General features: G+C 43.2%; 1 protein-coding gene across 1 annotated transcript in view; it reads left to right on the forward strand.

The window, feature by feature from the left end:
- LOC144685525 (fibroblast growth factor 10-like) overlaps positions 1–20849 on the forward strand; it is a 187632-nt gene that overhangs the window by 159755 nt on the left and 7028 nt on the right. The window contains exon 3 of the mRNA XM_078550123.1: positions 15433–15536. Within this exon, the coding sequence (XP_078406249.1) occupies positions 15433–15536 (104 nt within the window). The remainder of the gene's footprint in view (positions 1–15432; positions 15537–20849) is intronic.

Consider the following 20849-nt stretch of genomic DNA (forward strand, 5'->3'; position numbering starts at 1 on the left):
ATAAAACAATGAATTACAGACAGGTTATCCTGACATCAATAGTAGGGAAAATGCTGGAGTATTATAAAGGATTTGATAACGGGACACTTATAAAATATCAACGGGATTAGACAAAGTTAGCATGGATTTGTGAAAGGGAAATCATGTTTGACAAACCTACTGGAGTTTTTTGAGGACGTAACTAGCAGAAAAGATAAGGGAGAACCAGTGGATATGGTGTATTTGGATTTCCAGAAAGCTTTTGATAAAGTCCCACGTAAGGCGTTAGTATGTAAAATTAAAGTACATGGGATTTGGGGTAATATATTGGCATGAATTGAGAATTGGTTAGCAGACAGGAAACAGAGTAGGAATAAATGGGTCTTTTTCGGAACGGCAAGCGGTGACTAGTGGGGTACCGCATGGACCAGTGCTTGGGTCCCAGCTATTCACAATATATGTCAATGATTTGGATGAGGGAATGTAATACTTCCAAGTTTGCTGATGACACAAAACTATGTGGGAATGTGAGTGGTGAGGAGGATGTTATGAGGCTTCAAGGTGATTTAGACAAGTTGAGTGAGTGGGCAAATGCACGGCAGATGTAGTATAATGTGGATAAGTGTGAAGTTATCTACATTGGTAGGAAAAACAGAATGGTAGAGTATTATTTAAATGGTGATAGATAGGGAAATGTTGATTTACAAAGGGACCTGGGTGTCCTTGTACACCAATCACTGAATGCAAGCACACAGGTGCGGCAAGCAGTTAAGAAGGCAAATGGTATGTTGGCCTTCATTGCGAGAGGACTTGAGTACAGGAGCAAGGATGTCTTACAGCAGCTGTACAGGGCCTTGGTAAGACCACAGCTAGAGTATTGTGTGCAGTTTTGGTCTCCTTACCTAAGAAAGGATATACTTGCCATAGAGGGAATGTAGCAAATGTTTACCAGACTGATTTCTGGGATGGCAGGATTGTCATATGAAGAGAGATTGTGTCAACTAGGCCTGTATTCGCTGGAGTTTAGAAGAATGAGAGGGGATCTCATTGAAATATATAAAATTCTGACAAGGATGGACAGACTGGATGCAGGGGTGATATTTTCTCTGGCTGGGGGGTCTAGAACAAGGGGTCATAATCTCCATTTAGGCCATTTAGGACTGAGATAAGGAGAAACTTCTTCACTCAGAGAGTGGCGAACCTGTGGAATTCTCTACCACAGAAGGCTGTGGAGGCCAAGTCACTGAATATACTTAATGGCTAGGATTTCCCGGTTGGCAAGCGGAGGGTGGGGCCCGCTCGCCGACACGTAAAATGATGCGGGATGATGTCAGGCGGAACTCCCGACGTCACCCCGCCTCATTTCAATTTTCAGGTCGGTGGGGGCTCAGCCGAATCAGCTGTGCACCCGCTAACCTGTCAATGGCCTATTGAGGCCACTGACAAAGTAATTAAAGTAATTAGTGGACCTGCCAGTCCAACATTAAGGTTGGTGGGCAGGCCAGGAGCCCTGGCAGGCATTGGAAAAAGCATGAAACCTCATCCACTATTGGGATGAGGTTTCATGTAGGTTTTTAAAAATTTAATAAAAGTGTTTTTAAAAGTGATGGACATGTCCTGACTCATGTGACAGTGTCACTTGAGGGGAAATGTCAGGGAAGTTTTTTTTTCTGCTTTTAAGATTTTTTATTGTGGAGCTGATCTCCCTGAGGTTGCACTTAGCCTCAGGGAGATGAGTGCACTCTTTCGCGCACATGCGTAAAAGAGTGCACTCTCGGCTGAGGGAATCCCCCCCTGCCCACACAGGGAGTGCATAGCGCTTCCTTGCGGAGGTCACGCTGGGCGGGCCGTAATTGGCCCACCCACGTAAAATGGCGGCATGCCCCCGATCAGGGGCGCCAATCAGAGGCATGCCTGCTCCTGAACTGCGCCCCCTCCACGGGGGGAAAATTCTGCCCAATAAGGAAATAGATAGATTTCTGGACTCTAAATGTGTCAAGGGGTATGGGGAGCGAACGGGAGTATGGCTTTGAGATAGAGGATCAGCCATGATCATATTGAATGGCAGAGCAGGCTCGAAGGGCCGAATGACCCACTCCTGCTTCTATTTTCTATGTTTCTAAATGTTAAAATTTGACTTTAACATTCTAGATCCACTATGGCAGTGTTGTTCGTAATGCAACAAACATGAATATCTTGAGTTATTAATGAAATGAAGTCTAGTCTGCATGCTTTTCTGTTTGATTGAGAAATTATTGCCTGTTGCATGTATCTGACAACTTGAGACATAATACTGAACTTTAATAAATATGAGTAAACTTTCCCTTCAAAAAACACACACAGTCAAAATTGATAGTCTTAATTATGATAATAAATAGGAAATATTCTGCTTGATTTAAAAGATTGCAAATGTCACGTATGTAAAATGAAATTATTAACGGCAAGTGTATAATAATTCAGACCCCTAATACAGTACAGTTCCTGTTGACATGGAAATAGAACATATTCTGTACTTATCTCTGTAGAATGTAAGCCTTAAGGAATACCAAGAGAATTTGAGAGACCATTAACTAAAATTGTTATATTATCTACTGCATGACTTTCCCTATGACTTCAGCTGAAGTTTACTCTTTGCTAGCAATTGGTTGGAATTCCTGAAAACTATGACTACATGAAAAAAGAAAATCACATTGTCAATATAGAATTTAGTTTGCATGCAGTCTGCATTTTACTTATCAGCAGAGAAGTAAATCCACAAGGTAAAGTGCTGCATGTAATTCATTAAGCATTAATCAAAAACACAGCAAACAACCAAGTAACTAATGTACAAGCAGATTTGTGGAATCTGAGAATGAAGCTTTTTAGCTCCATTTTGCCTTTACTGGAAAATGTTTTTAAATGTTTATCTTGTGATGCAAATCGCACAGTACCATCATCTGAATTTGTCCCCCAACTCATGGGGCAGTATCTTCTGTGCGGCGTGCGGGGGCAGGCCCCACATGCCGACATGTAAAATGATGCACGGCAACATCAGGCGTGCATCTCGGTGTCACCGCGCGCCATTCTGACCTTCCATTCGGCGGGTGCGCACCGGAGTCGGCTGCGCGCCCGCCAAACTGTCAAGGGCCTGTTAAGGCCATTTAAAAACCAATTATCCCTATTGAGAAAGCTGCCTGTCCAACCTTAAGGTTGGCGGGCAGGCGAAGAGCCCAGGCGGCCTTCGCATTTATCATGAAACCTCGTCCGAGGGCGGGATGAGGTTTCATGAATGTTTTACAAATGAAAGAAAAATTTTAATGAAAATTCATAAACATGTCCCAGCTCATGTGACACTGTCACATGAAGGGACATGCCTGAATAATTTTATTTTTTTATTTTTCCCAACTTTAACACTGAAGTTAATCTCCCTGATTATGCGTGAAAGAGTGCAGGCCGTGACTCTCCCTGCTCCCTCCCCCCGCCTGCACAGGTAGCGCTGAGCGCTTCTGGGCGCATGTCACACTGGGCAAGCCTTAATTGGTCCGCCTACGCAAAATGGCGGCACGCAGCCGATTGCGGGCGACGATCAGCTCCACACCCGCCCGCTCCCAACTGGCCCGCCTGACAGGGAGAAAATTCTCCCCATGATCAACAATCAGATGTGATAAGGTTTCTTTTCAGGGTGCTCCTGTTCTACCTAGCACAAAAGAAAAATCTTTAAAAATGGAAAATTTGAATTTACCTGAATCTCTTCCAGCTTTCAATCACTCCAGGTAGGTATCATTACCACCTGCAATTTAAATTGCAGCCAGCCGGATCAGCATGGGATGGCAGTGGACAAGCCCTTCACTCCAGTCTGATTTCCACCAGGTGGGAGGAGGGAGTTTTAGATTTGTATCCATCTCTAGTGGACTGTCAATAGCTAAAAGACCAGTTGTGTTGTACTAGAGTACAAAAATCTCTCATTATGCAGCTCAAGCACTGTAACTTGGTTTCCTTAAAACTGACAATTGCCAGCATTATCCAAAGGAGTTAATGGGGACAATTTCCATCTTGTTATCATACAAGACAGTAGCGGAAAAATAAATCACATGGGACACATGATTGTCCAGTTTTCAGGTGGACCTCAATTTAGGTGCCCAGAACTCCTCAGTGCAGCCACAATGAAGATATACAAATCATCATCAGCTGATGTAATTGGGACCTCCAAAGTCATTTTCACCATGGTTCACATTGTTAGTTCCTGCTAGCATCCATAAGACATAGGTGTCACACGTTCAGCCAGCAGGATTCTCAGCTGCTCCCTGGTAAAATGCTGAAAGGTTTTGGGAGGTATTTGACTTGTATTAGGTAGTGGTCTTTGTAGAATGAAGGATTAACCTCAGGAGTACCTGATACTGATGTAACTGTGATGCAATATCACATGATTAAGTAACTGAGATTTTGTGGGGAGCACAAGTACAACCTCGCATAGAGTATTGAGATGTATATAGATCTGCAAATAAACAAGAGTGGTTTTTCTGAGTAACAGTCTATGGTAGCATTCTTAGGGTAACAGGCAAACCCTAAAGAAACCCTATCTAGACCCCAAACTTAAGACAAAACAGTCTTTTTGCTAATTAAATGATTTCAAAATGCTGTAATAATTGCAGAAGATTATGAAATCTCGGGGGCGGGGGTGGGGGTGGCAATTGTCACTGCATTTTTTCATAATGGACTCTTTCTGGCATGATCGACAGCCAGCACTGCCAGTAGCAGTCAAGGTCACTGCAGCCCTGAACTTCCTTGCCTCAGGTTTCTTTCAGACTGTCACAAGGGATATCAAACACCAGTCAGTCTGCAGTTCATGTTTCCATTAAGCAGGTGACTGAGGTAATGTTTCTTAAAGAAAGCAATTTCATCTCGTTCCCAATGGACAAGCAGAAGCAGCAGGATAGAGCTCTCGGGTTCACACCGATTGCAGATTCCCCACACCCCAGGTCCTCACTGATTGCACCCATGTCACACTGCAGGCTTCTTCACACAGCCCCACTGCTTTCATGAATCACCATAAGTTCATCTGCACTAACAGCGCGTGATGGAGGTCAGTTCCCTCTGTGCTGGCAGCTGCCATGAAGCTTTTATACTGTGCCAATCCTCCACCCCTCAATGTTTCACTCTGCACGGGAAAGTGCCGCTTGGGGTAAGAGCTATCTCTTCCTCAACTGGCTCATGAATTCTAGCAGGAATATATGCTCAGCAGCCAAATTATGATCCATGGGTCAACAAAAGCTCTCAGAACAGACGACTGATGTAGGAGCATAGGTCTTAGGAGTATCAGTAGCCAATTGGACCCTTCGTGCCTGCTTTGCCATTCAAAAGATGACAGCTGATTTGGTAGTGGTCTCAACTCCACTTTTCTGTCTGCACTCCACCCCACCCCTCAACAACCCTTGACTCCCTTGTCCATCAAAAATCTAACTCTAACTCAGCCTTAAATAAAGTCAACGACACAGCCTCCACTGCTTTCTAGGGGCAAGAATTCACAAACTACTGACCGTCTGAGAGAAAAGAAATTTTCCCCAGCTCTGTCTTACAAGGGAGACATCTTATTCTTACATTATGTCCCCAAGTTTCAGTGTCTCCCATAAGGTGAAACATCCTCTCAGCATCCACCCAATGTAGTCCCCTCAGGATCTTGTATGTTTCAATAATATCACCTCTCATTCTTCTAAACTCCAATGGGTATAAGTCCAATCTGCTCAATCTTTCTTCATAAGATAAGTCCTTCATCCCAGGAATGAGTCGACTGAACCTTCTCTGAACTTCCTCCAACATAATTACATCCTTTTTCAAATAAGGAGACCAAAACTACACAGTAGTCCAGATGTGGGCTGAGATTTTCGGCCCCATATTGGCGGGATCCGCCGCAGGAGATTCGGCAGCCCAGCCAAAAGTCCATTGACTTTCGGCGGGACGGGACAATCTGGCACAGGGCGGGGCCAGGAAATCCCGCCCGTAGTCTCACCAAGGCCCTGTACAGCTGCAGTAAAACTTCCCGACTTTTACATTCCATTCACCTTGCAATAAATGCTAATATCTCATTTGCCTTCCTAATCTCTTGCTGTACCTGCATACTAACTTTTTGAGATTCCTGTTCCAGGACACCCAAATCTCTCTATACCACCGAGTTCTGCAATCTCTCTCCATTTAAATAATATACTGCTTTCCTTTTCTTCCTGCCAAAATGGATAAGTTTGTATTTCCTCACATTATACTCCATCTGCCAAATTTTTGCCCACTACTTTAACCTATCTATATCCCTTTGCAGATTCTTTACCTCCTCTTGACGACTTACTTTCCTACCTATCTTGGTGTTATTGGTAAATTTGGTTACCATACATTCGGTCCCTTCATCCAAGTCATTGATACAGATTGTAAATAGTTGAGACCCCAACACTGATCCCTGTGGCACTCCACTATTACAGTTTGCCAATCCGAAAAAGACCAATACTCTGCTTCTTATTAGCTAAGCAATCCTTTTATCCATTATAGTGTTACTCCCTACACCATGTGATATTATCTTGTGTAGTAACCTTTGTTGTGGCACCTTATCAAATGCCTTTTGGAAATCCAAGTGCACCACATCTACAGGTTCCCCTTTGTCCACCCTACTTGTTACTTCCTCAATGAACTCTAGTAAATTAGTTAAATACGATTCTGCCCTTCACAAAACTATGTTGACTCTGCCTGATCCCATTATTATTTTCTCAGTACCCTGCTATAATCTCCTTAATAATGGATTCTAGCAATTTCCCTATGGCAGATATTAGACTAACTGGCCTTTCCTGCTTTCTGTCTCCCTCATTTCTTAAATAAAGGTGTTACATTATCTATTTTCCAATCCACTGGGACCCTTCCAGAATCTAAGGAATTTTGGAAGATTATAATCAATGCCTCTATTTTCTCTGCAGCCACTTCTTTTAAGACCCTTGGATACAGGTCACCTGGTACTGGGAGATTGTCAGCCTTCAGGTCTAATAGTTTTCCCAGAACCCTTTCCATGGTCAGGATGGTGGCTGTTTAAGCTCCTCCTTCCATTTCAACTCTTGAATTTCAAGTAGCTTTGGAAAATTTCCTAAGTTTTCTACAGTGAGGACAGACACAAAATACCTGTTCAATGCCTCTGCCATTTCCTTGTTTTCCATTATCAATTCTCCAGACTCACTCTCTGGAGGACCAACAAAGCTATTTAAATGCTTGTAGAAACCCTTGCTATTTTATTACATATCACTAGCTAGCTTTCTCTCATATTGTACTTTCTCCCTCTTTATTTTTTTTTTAGTCATTCTTCACTGGTTCTTAAAATCTGTCCAATCTTCTGACCTACCACTAATCTTTGCAGATTTGTACAGTGTTACTTTCAATTTTATACTACCCTTAACTTCTTTCTTTAGCCACACATGATGCATCCTTCTCAGAGTCTTTCTTTCTCAATGGGATAAATCTTTGCTGAGAGTTATTAAACATCTCCTTAAAAGTCTGCCACTGCAACTCGACTGTCCCTACCTAGTTTCCCAGTTCACTTTAGCTAGCTCTGCCTTCATACCTTTATACTTAAGTTTAGATTTAAAACACTACTCTTAAACCCACTCTTCTCCCCTTCAAACTGAATGTTAAATTCTATCATGTTTTGATCGCTGTCTCCTACAGGTAATTTATTCATACTGTCTCATTTCACCCTACAAGATCTAGAATAGCCAACTCCCTGGTTGATTCTAGAATGTACTGCTCTAAGAAATTGTCCTCAAAACACTCAATAAATTTATTTTCCAGGCTACCTTTACCAATCGGATTCATCCAATATACATGTAGATCACAGTCACCCATTATTATTGTGGTAACTTTCTTACACAACCCATTCATTTCTTCCTGTATACTCTGTCCTACAGTGTAATTTTGGCAAGGGGTCTATAAATTACTCCTGCAAGTGACCTCTTACATGTGTGGGCAGGTCCAGTGGCTTTCTGCAATAGAAATCATGAAGAGAGTTCTGTATGATACTGGTTTGCTGTATACTGCAAAATTTTGCTCTGTCATGTGGCAATACATGATTCAACCAATGGAGGATGACATTCAGTGTGAAAAAAGGAGGTTGCTGATGACATAGAGGATGGCGAGGAAGCTGGAGGAGTACAATATTTGCCTGCAGCAGGAGCTCTTCAGCAGCAGCTCATTGAAGAGCTGCCCCTCTCAAATAAATGGATATTCTTGTCAACAAATGTTGCAAGCTTATCAGTTATTACAAGAATGCTCTCTGTACAAAACAATTTCAAAAATAATTTTCATTTTATACCTAATAAAAAAGTCTGTGAACACCCAACGCATGTGCCTTATTCTAGTGCTAGTACAAGGCCCTCCAGTGGTGCCTGCAGCATGGAGGATGGAGGGCATTTGCATTTTAAGGATTCTTGAGATGTTCATGGCAAGCGACATCTGGTAGTGAAGGCCTGAGAAGGCCTGGGTGCAGAGTGCACAACATGCAACCTTTTGGACAGTTTGATGCAAATGCCATCCTGGCAGCAGGGTAGGCATTGAATGAAGGTGATCACAAAGTCCAGACATGTTTTCATACTGAGAGGTAGCAACTTGTTCCAACTCAATTAGCACCACTGCTCCTGCTATCAAAACATGGTTTTCAGTGATTTGCAGGAGCACATGATCCAATTGAAGCCAACGTCCTGTTGTTATAAAGCCATGCTTAATTTTTTAAAAATGACTTTATACATTTACGGGCTGGAAAGCATTTATTGAATTTTTAAAAGGACTAAAGCCACATTCCAATGAAGTAAAATCACAGCAAGAAATGGCCAAACATTTGCATCAGAGTACCATCAACATTCCAAAGCCATTGAAATAGAGTCAACCTCACCAGGAACCATTGCCTTGAAGGACTATGAATGGGGGCCGTCTCCTACTCCATTAGCAAAGAATCTAGAAAATTATTTGGATATTCAACTGGGTGGGGACAAACCATTAGACATAATCACTTACACAATAGGACTCTGGCTATAAAAAAATGTTGCCCAGACATAATCTAATTACCTGAACCAGGCAACTGGAATCCACTAGCCATGGCCATATCTGGATCACTAGAGAGTTGGAGAGAGATTCATGTGATGGACCTTTGTGTATTTAAGTCTCCGTTTTTGTTGCAGACCAGCACAAACAAATGAGACACTAAAGAATCCAGACCCTGAGTAGGTTACACCCCCCACCCCACCCCAACCTTTCCATCCAATCTGCAAGTTCCAAACCCTTTCTGCTGTTTTTTGACTCTCCATGTGCCGCAGACAGAGATTTTTAAAATAACTCAACTCTACAGCTGCTATATTCAGAACAGATAAATTATCCATCTAAACTTTAAACCTTCTCAACCTCAAACTCAGAAGGACCGCTGAGTTCAGCTTGAAGCCAGCCATGCCACCAACCGTAAAACCCTTTAATTTTACTGGACTTTAAATTGCATAATCTCTGTAATATATTTGTGTATGTGTGTGAGAGCTTTGAATGCACGTGTGTGAAAGTTGGAGATTTTTTTATTATTTTCTTAGGCCAGATTAAGCACAATAAAAGATATTCTCTTTTTTTTAAAAAATACCTCAAGAAAACCTGCCTGATTGTGACATTTACGCTCAAAGCCCATAAACATTCATGGAATTGGAAAGCATATGCTTTGTAAAAACACTGCTGTGACCAAATGAGGAGTGGGAAAAGAGAGGCGTCATCCTACCCTTCCTCACCTGGTTGTAACGCAGTCCATCACCCAGCCTCTGCAAGAAAGAGAACATGATAGAGTCCAGACCTCTGCATGACATCAGTATGATCATGTATTGAAAGTTCCCTGGCAGATAATTAGCAATTACTGGAGCAAAAAAATGTAATTAATGATCTGAGAAACATATGGAACAATGATGCCACAAGCATTTTTGGTTTTAAACAGGTGAAATAGTCTTCAGTCTTGACTCAGTTAGGCTTACAGTTGTCATAAAGACTAATTATGTAAAATGATATCAATCAGTTTGCCAGTTGCTTCTATACAACACAAACTGTGATATGCGGTTACTTTTAGCACCCAATTAGAATGTTTGGACACAGCAAGGTGGGGCTTTGGGGAAAATAGGTGTTGGAGTGATATAAATCAGTGTGGGCTGATGCAATTAAAATCTTCTCCGTCTGTTAACTTTAAGGATCATACATGAAATGGAGCTGAGTGTTCCTAATTTAGTTCCCATCGATCAGCTTTTGGTCATTTTGATAATGTCACTAGTCATGCTATAGCACTTAGAACCACGTGAAGGTTAACATCTCCCTCTCTCCCGTGGTTCAGTATTGGCACCATTGCTTCTTCATATTCATCCTACCAACTCAGTCGAGGAAATTTAGATATGCAGGTAACTTTGCGATAGCCATCTAAGTGAGAACTCATGCCCAAACAGAACATACGCTTGCAGAAGGCTTGAGAGCTATTATAAACTGTGGCAGCTTTGTCTGAATCCTCATAAAACACTTGTCTCTGTATTTTATTTGAACAACCAGCATGCAAAGAAGTCCTTGTGTGCTCTCTTCTATACAACTGAACACGCAACTCCTCAAATTACCTTGAAGTGGTTCTGGATTGTAGTTTATCAAACTGTCAACATCTGAAGAAAACTAGAGCCAAAATAAAGACTAGGCTCAATTCAATCAATTTAATCCACAATTTAGCTGGGACCAGCTGGGGAGCAGATGCTCACACCCTGCGGACAGTCACCTTGGCCCTTGTTTACTCAGTAGCTGAATAATGCGTAGCAGCATGAGCAGGAAGTGTACATACAAACCTCGAGGACGTGCAACTAAATCATTCTGCAACCAACACCGACAATCTGGTTCTCTGTCCTTGCCCGCATCTTGTCATTATATCTCAGAAGAAAAACAGCAATAAACAGAGAATACATCTGAATTCTAGCAAACTCAGATCTGCCTATTAATGAAGAAGTCCACTCACAAGATGCCACCTTCAGTCCAGGGACACCTTCAGATTAGTGGCCAAAAACCTCATAAGCACAGAACTTTCACCTAACAACAAGTGACAGAACATGTCGGAAATCAACATTTAACCCCTTTGTTGCTGGTGGTTCATGATTATTTAACTTGTGTGCTAAATCCGCCTTACCACATTGCTTAGTATCGTATCCAAATGTTTGCTTATTGGCATCAACACTGCCTTATTCGTCATGTGGTAATGTTGGAATTGATGGTTGGCTGTACTGTTTATGTTGAACAGCTATGAAACATTTAATTTATAAAAAGTAAAGCCCTACTTAGGACATTGATAAACTATGCATGTCAATGTAGATTTTCATAAATATAATAATCAGTCATATTTATTTCATGGGATGTGGGCATCACTGGCAAGCACAGCATTTGTTACCCATTCCAAATTGCCCTTGAAATGAGTGGCTTGCTAAGCTATTGCAAAGAGCATTTATGAGTCAACTACATTGCTTTGGATCTGGAGTAATATGTAAGCAAGCCCAGGTAAGGATGATTTCATTCCCTCAACAACATTATTGAATCAGATACAAAAACAAAAAGTGCTGGAAAAGCTCAGCAGGTCTCTCAGCACCTGTGGAGAGACAAAGACAGAGTTAACGTTTTGAGTCTGTATAACTCTTCTTCAGAACCAGATAGCTTTTTTTAACAATAATCATTGAAAGCTTTATGATCACTATCACTGAGGCTAACATTCATTTGCAGATTCTTTTTCTAATTGAATTTAAATTTCATATGGTGGAATTTGAATTCATGCCCCCAGAGCATTAGCTTGGGTATTTAGGTTACTAGCCCTGTGACATTACCATTACACCACCATCTCCCCCTACCAAACAAACTTAGAAGATACATCATTTATCCTGGGCTGGAATTTTTCCACCCCTTTGGCGTCGGGCATCATGACAGGTGTGAGTGGACAATATGGCGAGAAGGCCAAAAATCGGTTTTACGCCATCGTGAAACCAGTTTGAGATTATTCCCTCCGCCCATTAATGGTATGCTGCCTTTCCCATCATCCAACGCCAGGAACCTAATTCCAATGCATTTGCATCTTATCGTCTTGCCTTCCCACCAGAATAACCCCCCACACTGTATCATCTGGCCATGTCGGCATTCACAACTGTAAATAAGCAATGTGCACCTGGTCAGCTGCACTTCACTCAGGATTTTGAGGTTGGTCTGTCTATCTTGCTTCAGGCAGCACTCATGGTCATCAGCGCCTGGCTTCACAGACAGCATCACATCGATTTTAGGGGGTCTCACGAGCTGGTCTCTAAGTACCAGACCAGCCATAGGCGGAGGTGGCTTTTCAATGGGTGCAGGGATAGAGCTTGCTTGGGGAATGGGGAGAACTGGCCTCAGGCAAGGGAAGAGGCTGCAGGGCTAGGGCAGTACTGGGGAAAGAGTGTGTGTTGGGACACATGTTGATCTGTGCAAGTGGCCTCAAGAGGGTGAGGACTGAGGAGGCAGCCTCCAGGGTAGATGAGGCCAGATGGAGATGTGAGGTTGTGTGTTAGAGAGTAAGTGGTGATGTCCCTTGAGCTGGCAGTGAGTGAGATGCCAGTGACTGTGTGATGGCCTTGTAAGTGTGTGAGTTTAGAGTGATGAGATGGTTGCCTTATCCTGGCAGCACGGATGAGATCATTCATCCTCTTTCTGCAGTGGATGGCCAACCACTTCTGTGCAGAGTTGGCACTGACCACCTCTGCCACCGCCTCCAAGTGACACTGATGGGCCTCCTGCGGCCAAAGCAGGGGTTGAGGACATCGCGGTGCAACTCCACGGTGTCCAAAAGGCCTTCCAGGGACACATCAGAAAAACAGTGGGCTGCAGCCCTCTTGCCTTTCAGGTCCATGTCTTCTGCGCAGCAGTCCTGGGCTGGAAGCACTGAGAGCTGTGTGCATGGCTGCAGTTCAAATATGGCACCCAGAGTACGGAAGCGGTGAGGTGACGGTGTGGCGTGCGAATCGGTAGAAGCCTGCCAGTGAAACAGCATGTTTCCCATGACTGCATAAATAATGAGGCAGGAAGGGGGTGATACAGCTCAAAAACCCGCCATTGAGGCAGGCCAGCAAGTAAAACAATTTACACGCCCACTACTGGAATTAGTGCAATTCTGGGACAATTCCACCCATGACGTCTACTGTATGATCTACCTACATTTTATCATGTGCTTTTCTCCACAGCTCCAATGTTAGAACATCAAGTTTAGCATTGACTCCAATGTTTGTTGAAGCTCTGAATGATTAGTCTGTCTCAGTTGCTCCACCCAGAACAATTCTAGTCAAGTGTATGGGAATTCTCTTCAAAGTGGAAGAAGCTCGAGTGACATTATCCTGCTGATCAGGGAATCAATGCCTGAGCCAGGAAATGGTGGAGGTTATTTTCGTTCTCAGCTTATGTTGTCAGTGGCCCAAAAGATCGGAGTACCTGCCTGTGTAGTTAGGTGAACCCCCACCTCCTTGGTTACTCTCTAATTCCAGAGTTGAACCCATCCAGCTTGGGTAAATGGGTCAAGGCTCATAACTCAGTACAACTCAGTGTTATTTTAACTGTTCATTGTACCACCGATAACTTATAAAAGTTACTACCCTGCTCCCTTCAATTTCACTCAATACCCATAAAAGCTGTTTCCTTTTATTCTCAAACATTACTCACCCCGACGATCACTCACAGAAGTATGTTCCCATCTGTGATGATCAATCCCAGCTGCTGTTATCCTTGCAAGTCGCAGCCTCTGTCCCTAAATGCAAGGTTCTTATAGTACAAAAATCACACCATTATAATGATTGATGCAAACCCTACTTTTGATTGTAACATCTTAAACCATGTGTCAATTCCACATCCTGGTTCATGAATAGCCCATTAACATATAAAGGTGTTTTAATGGGGAATATTTTGGGTTTATCAGCATCATCAGGTTGGTGAACAAGCTATGCCCTCTGAAGCAGCTTTGGAATTAGCATTGCCAAGGGATGTGGCATAACCCAGACATAATGGAACTTGTTTACTCATAAGTGCTATTTACAGTTTGGCCACAGGAGATCAATGGTCAAGACAGTCACTTAAATCTGGACAAACACAAACCATTGTGTGGTCTGATTGCATCAGCTATCTCTTTGTTAACATATTCATGAAATTGTGTCATCATTTCTGTCTCTGTTTGATTTATTTAATTTCAGCCCCCAGCTTGTTTTTTCAAAAAGTTCAGTTAAAAGTCTTGTTCATTCCTGGGATATGAAATCTGGCCCATTTCTGGTGATTATCCATTTACAAACTGCCTTTGTAAGTGCAGTCACCTGAGCTTTATAGTCGGCTCCCTTTAAGTTAAATATGTTCTTGCCGAAGGACTGGCTGCACGTGTTGTTACCAAACATTTGGATGGGTGGCTCTTGTTTGCATAGACCCAACAAGCTGCTTGTCTATTTCCAAAACTGAAAGGAAACTCTCCGATTGTTGGTGGGAAGAGGCCATAACAAACAGGAAGTGCAGCAGCCTCACCATGGTCCTGAACAGACAGAGAGTCAGTTACAGGATAGGGCCAGGACTATGAGGGTAGGGCGAGGTGGGAAGTTAGGCAGCAGTCGGAAGGATTTTTGTGGAGGCACAGTAGCAGCTGCCCCAGAACTGAATGTTGGCCTTTTCTGAATGGCCTGCGGTGATCTCTTTACCCTGGTTTGTCTACTTATCACTCAGCATCAGCGGCCAAGGCTTGAGCAGCACAGGCACAGCACATTTCCATTTTTAAAACAACACTGAGATCCTATAAGCATCATCGGATCCTAACATACATATTAACGAGGCTTCCAGCCATTTACAGCAGTTAATAGACAGCAGTCTATTTCACTTGTTACTACAGCGGGAGGCTTCTCATTGCAATTTTAGTCTCAGTATCGCCCTGTCTCTGAAGAAAAACAGGTTGGTAGGGAGAGGCCAAAGTGTTCCTCAAAGTCTTTTCCCTCACTTCATGCTCAATGGCAGTGATTTAATCTCTGTTACAATAAAATTCAGATCAGATGCGATGAAACATTTGTCCTTGGTTGATTCAGCATTGCAAGCCAACCACAGTCCTAGTGACAATCTCTGCTACATCAATCCTTTTTCTGTCTTCTCTCACAGTGAGACTGAGAAATTACTATCACATTGTGCAGAACTTGAATGTATTTGAGGGGACTTGAGTTTACAGTGAAATAGTTCATATTGCCTAAACTTCATTTCCACGACACCTTGAATTGCCATTGTTTCTTCTGTGGAGCACATGTGCAGCATGAGGAATATGACCTTTTTACAGTCTCTATATAAATCTTTTTCCTTTTTACAATCAGTAGTATTTAGACTATATTCTCTGAAATACCCCTGCTATGGTCTTCATAGTAACAAGATTATTCTGTTTTGTTCCAGGTATACTGAAAATTACGTCTGTGGAAGTTGGGGTTGTGGCGATTAAAGCAATTAACAGCAATTATTATTTGGCCATGAACAAGAGAGGAAAGATCTATGGCTCAGTAAGTATTCTTTAAAAGCATTTCAATTATAATGTAGTTAAAAAGAGATTATAATGATTAATGGCTTAATTATCTGCAGATTATAATGTGGTCAGCAATTGACTTAGTTACTAACAGGCCAAAGCTTAAATCACAGAACATATCAACTGTCAGATTACTGCTGTGTTGGTTGGATTGATTAGATTAGACTTAATTGAACTAATTGTTGAAGAATTACTGTATTAACTTTATTCCTCTTGTGGACTCTGTGGTACTGTGGGATCTAAACATGCCTTTTAATGCTTCATTTTTTTTCTCATCCAATTTTCCCTCCCACCTGTCCTTAAGGCACCAACCCATATCAGGGTACAGCTCCATAGATATTGCATGGCCCCATCTGGTAACTCACCTCATCCAAAGGGACAATCTTCATATATGAGTATAGAGCTTGTCAACGGTGACAGTGTCATAGTTCAGTGAAAACTTGTCCCCATGCCTATGCATTCCTTTAATACAACATTCATGAACAGGAACACTAGCTAATTCACCTTTCCATCAAATCTAGTGGACAGTTGTAGCACTCCAACTGCCAATCAGCTAACTCAGCACAGAACAAGGATCATAGATGTACCATTATCCTTCAGCATTTGAAGATATGTAATTATGTGCTGTATAAACAAAATAAAAACAACTTTTGAAAGGATATCTGGATATCTGAAATAAAAGCAGAAAGTGTCGGAAATACTCTGGCAAAATCATTGAGTGAGAAATAGAGTTAATATTATAAGTCAATGAAGATCATCAAATAGGGGGTCTCCCATTTAAGACGGAGATGAGGAAGAATTTTTCTCTCAGTTCTCTCACGGGGTCGCTAGTAAGTGGAATTCTCGTCCCCAGAGAGCAGTGGAGGCTGCGACATTGAATATTTTTAAGGCTGAGTTAGATAGATTCTTGACTGACAAGGAAGTCAAAGGATATATAGTGGATAGACAGGAAAGTAGAGTAGAGGCCACATCAGTCATGATCTTATCAAATGGCAGAACAGGCTTGAGGGCTGAATGGCCTACTCCTGCTCCTAATTTGTATGTTCATAAGCATCAAGCTGAAGTTCTATTTCCAGAGATGCTGCCTGACCTGCTAAGTATATGCATTTTCTGTTTTTATTTTAAAAGTTACATAAAGCTGCTGGTGTAAGGGAACTTCTCACAGCACTTACAAAGGCAAGTAGCTGGTTAACAGCTGGAAAAGAGAAGTTTGGGGAAATCTAGGGAATGATTTTTTGGAAGCTTTTCAAAGCAGAGGACTGGGGCTGCGCAAGCAGCTCGTGAAGTCAGCCCGAAATTGAGCTGTGAACCTCATTAACATTTATCGTGTGAGGCGCCAAAACCATTCTCACCTTCACAGGCAGCTACGTTTTACTTGGAAGGGACAGTGGGACAGATGGCGAGGCGAGGGGGCGGAAGGGAAGGTCACAATCGAGAGGCACTGTAGAGTCGAAGAAACACTCCGGCTCCCCTTATGGCTCACAGGAAGTTTTCTCAACAGGTTATCCTTTTCAGAAAGCTTTCCTTCAGTTGGCGGCAGCTGAAGGAACCTGTGTAGGGCAGGCCTGACCCACTTATCGCCACCCATTTCATATGAGGGGTCCATAAAGGACGTTAGGCCCCTCAGTTACATAAGTAAGGGATCTAATGCCTGTGTTAAGCAGCTGTCGGGGTGCCTGAAAAATGGCTTACCCAGTTTCTGATCGGACATTATTCAGATCTCTTTGGACACAGGACATTGGTCCCAAAACTGTCATTGTGCATGTGCAACAAGGTCCAATTTATAGCCCAATAGCTGAAAGGATGGCCTCCAATGGTGGAGAAGAGGGGTAAGGAAATCAGCAATAATCCAAGGTTAAAGGAGTAGAGAAAACTGGCTAGGATGTATTGCTAGGGAAGATTGTTCAGATAGTGTGGCGTGATGTGCTGGGGTGGGGTTGTCAATGACACTGAATATTGCAAATGGGGAGTTTGAAATCAAAGACTTTGAAATTTTCTGAAATTGACTTTGAAATTGAAGTTTACTGAGGCAAGGAGCTTTGCAGGTTCATGATGATGGGTGGGGTAGAAATAAGAGATGATGGACATGTAAGGGAGAGGACATGGGCTAGAAAATTCTATATGTGAAGAACAAAATTCTTCTATAAGATTCATGGGGAATGTTCTACATATTAATGAGTTCAACTTAGAATGGATATGTTGGCATTTTGTAAACAGGATCAGACCAACATTAAAGTAAAAAAGTACAATCTGTTACAGAAAAGTACAATCCAGACACTCAGTGGAAGTGTGATGGTTTTGACAGTGTAAACAGCAATAGTACAAGTACTCCAATTATTACTTGCAGATCTGTAAATCATTAAACAGGTTTGTTTTCACCATCCCAGCAACTCCCTCCTATTCAGAATGGCTGTATTGTTCTATCCTTGATAGACTCTCTGATTCATGTCCGCATAAAATGATATTGTCATGTCTTGAGAACAGTCACACTCTATTATACATGAATAACCGTCCCTGTGGAACAGGGCCACAAAGATCACTTCCAGCAATGAATAAGCAATCTGAAAACAATTTATTCACAGGACCAATCTGAACAAAATAATGTGATACACAACCTCTAGTACCAAATGAATTTTATTTTATTTTGTTTTCATTTAACTTCTTAAATTATTGAATAAACAATTAAGTCCACTGTTTTATGCAGGTAACAGTAGACAATCAGGACAAGTGAAGTTTTTCAATATGAGTTTGTAAAACAGCCATGTCAAAATTGTTAAGGTAATCTAAAGTTAAAAAATAGCTTTATGAGCTACCTAAAGTTAATGCACTGCCAATATATTGACTCAATAATACTTATATAAGTATTCATCAGTTACTTATTAGGGTATTTCATCGTGGGAGATAAGTAAGTAGTGGTTAGTTAGTTGGAACGAGAAAAATTAATCAATTTTGCTTCCAATTTCCACCCTTCCTTCACCTTGACATGATCCATCTCTCACACTTCCATACGAACATATGTACGAACATACAAGAAAACAAATTAGGCCACTCAGCCCCTCAAGCCTGCCCCACCATTAAATAAGATCTTAGCTGATCTGATTGTAACCTCAACCCCACATTCTTGCCTACCCCTGGGCCAGAATTTTGCCATTGGTGTGCAGGGGCGTGCCCCGCACGCCCGCATGTGAAATGACACATGGTGATGTCAGTCGAGTGTCCCGACTGGGCGGGAGCGCGATGATATCCGATGCGCGCCAGCCATTAATTAATGAGCCACTTAAGGTCCTTGAGGCACCAATCGACAGTGATTTTTCGGCACTCATGCAATCTTTGTGTCGGCGCATGGGCGCAACAGGCAGGCGGGTAGGACACATTTGTATAAACCTCATCCACGGGCGGGAGAAGAGGACTCAGTGGGGTTGCGAGTGTGCCCTGTCAAATATTGTTTTTTCAAAGTTACTGATACTTGCCTGTGTGATCTGCAATACTTCAATTCACTTTCCAGCTGCTTGGTCTGGACTCAGAACCTTCAGGTCAGCACTCTGCAGTGAGGAATATATTTTGGGTCTGCAGTTTCAGGAAGCCTTCCCTTAGCCTGGGAATGGGAGCTGAACTCTCCACTGGAGGCAGCTTCTCTGAGGAGGAAGGGAGGGCTAGAAGGGGGAGGCCAGGAGTGCACATTCAGCCTCCAGGGGAGCCAGCTTTGGGAGGACAGGTGCAGGCACAAGGGGCGCAGGGCCAAGAGGTAGTCCAAGGCAGAAGGAGCCACAGAAGACACCACTATCCTGCTTCCAGGGTATACAGGCAGAGAAGCAGCTACCTCAATATGTCTGAGGTGCAGTGCCGAAGGAGGCTCCGTCCCTCAAGGGAGACAGTCAACTATATCTGTCAGATGATAGGCCCTGAGATCTCTGCTAACTGTGTGGGTGGACACCCCATGCCAGTGGCTCTAAAGGTCACAGCTGCCTTCAACTTCTATGCCTCTGACTCCTTCTAAGGGTCGGTGGGTGATCTTTGCAGTGTCTCCCAATCAGCTGTCCACACCTCTGTCCAGCAGGTTACAGATGCTCTGTTCAGACATGCATTGAAATTCATCCACTACCGCTGCAACCAGGCAAGCCAGACACAGTGAGCCAGAGGCTTCGTGGCCATTGCTGGCTTCCCCTGCATCCAGGGTGTAATAGACTGTACACATGTGGCCATCAAGGCACCAGCAGGTGAGCCCAGTGCCTACGTCAACAGGAAGGGCTTCCACTCCATGAACGTGCAGATAGTGTGTGATCACAGGATGCAGATTCTACAAGTCTGTGCAAGGTACCCAGGCAGCTCCCACGATGCCTACATCCTCTGACACTCCCAGGTGCCAGGGCTCCCAGCCCGGCTTAATGGATGGCTGCTGGGTGACGAGGGCTATCCCCTCAGAAAGTGGCTCATGAAGCCTCTCTGCCATCCAAGAACAGAAGCTGAGCAGTGATACAATAGGAGCCACACCTCCACAAGGGCTGTGGTGGAGAGCCATTGGTCTTCTCAAGAAGTGCTTCCGATGCCTGGACTGCCCAGTACCCCCCAGATCATGTGTTGCTGATAGTGGTTGCATGCTGCGCTCTCCACAATCTTGCGCTGGAAAGAGGGGACATTGTGGACGATGAAGATGTAGACGCAGTGGCTGCGGCTGCACACGATGAGTCCAGCAGTGAGTCCGAGGGTGAGCATGCACAGGGAAATGCTGAGGGGGCAGACGCTGATCCGGAAATACTCCAGGGAGGCAGGGACACCTGGAATGCTTTAATCCATCAACCCTTCAGCTAGCACACCACATATGGACCTCCAGGACAAGCCTGGGCTGTAGGCTCCATACTTGATGCCTAAGTACAAAATCTGCCTGGATAGGAACATTAACTAAGGGCCTTGCAAATAAAACTGAATGTCCCACACTTATAACATTATTGGAAACCATCCACCTCCAGAAGAAAAGAGGCACCCTCAGCCATGGTGACATGTATGAATTTAATATTACAATCAAAGGAACTTAAGAAAACAAAATGACAAAGCAGTTAAAAATCACACCAACTCATAAAATTCTCATTGTGGGCCAACAGAAAAGCACCACTGATAAACCCGTGGTGTGCCTAAGGTGCCTTATGTTTACATTTTCGGGTGCTACATCTTGGTGCTGCCCCATCACTGGGTGTGGCATCTGAGACAACCTGCTCACTGTGCTGTCCTGTTTGACTCAATTACCTTGGCGGTCGTCCTCTGGCCCATGGAGCCTGTGCTGGCCCCGCCTGGG

Source organism: Cetorhinus maximus, chromosome 1 (assembly GCF_964194155.1).
Source record: "Cetorhinus maximus chromosome 1, sCetMax3.hap1.1, whole genome shotgun sequence".
Classification (NCBI taxonomy): Eukaryota; Metazoa; Chordata; class Chondrichthyes; order Lamniformes; family Cetorhinidae; genus Cetorhinus; species Cetorhinus maximus.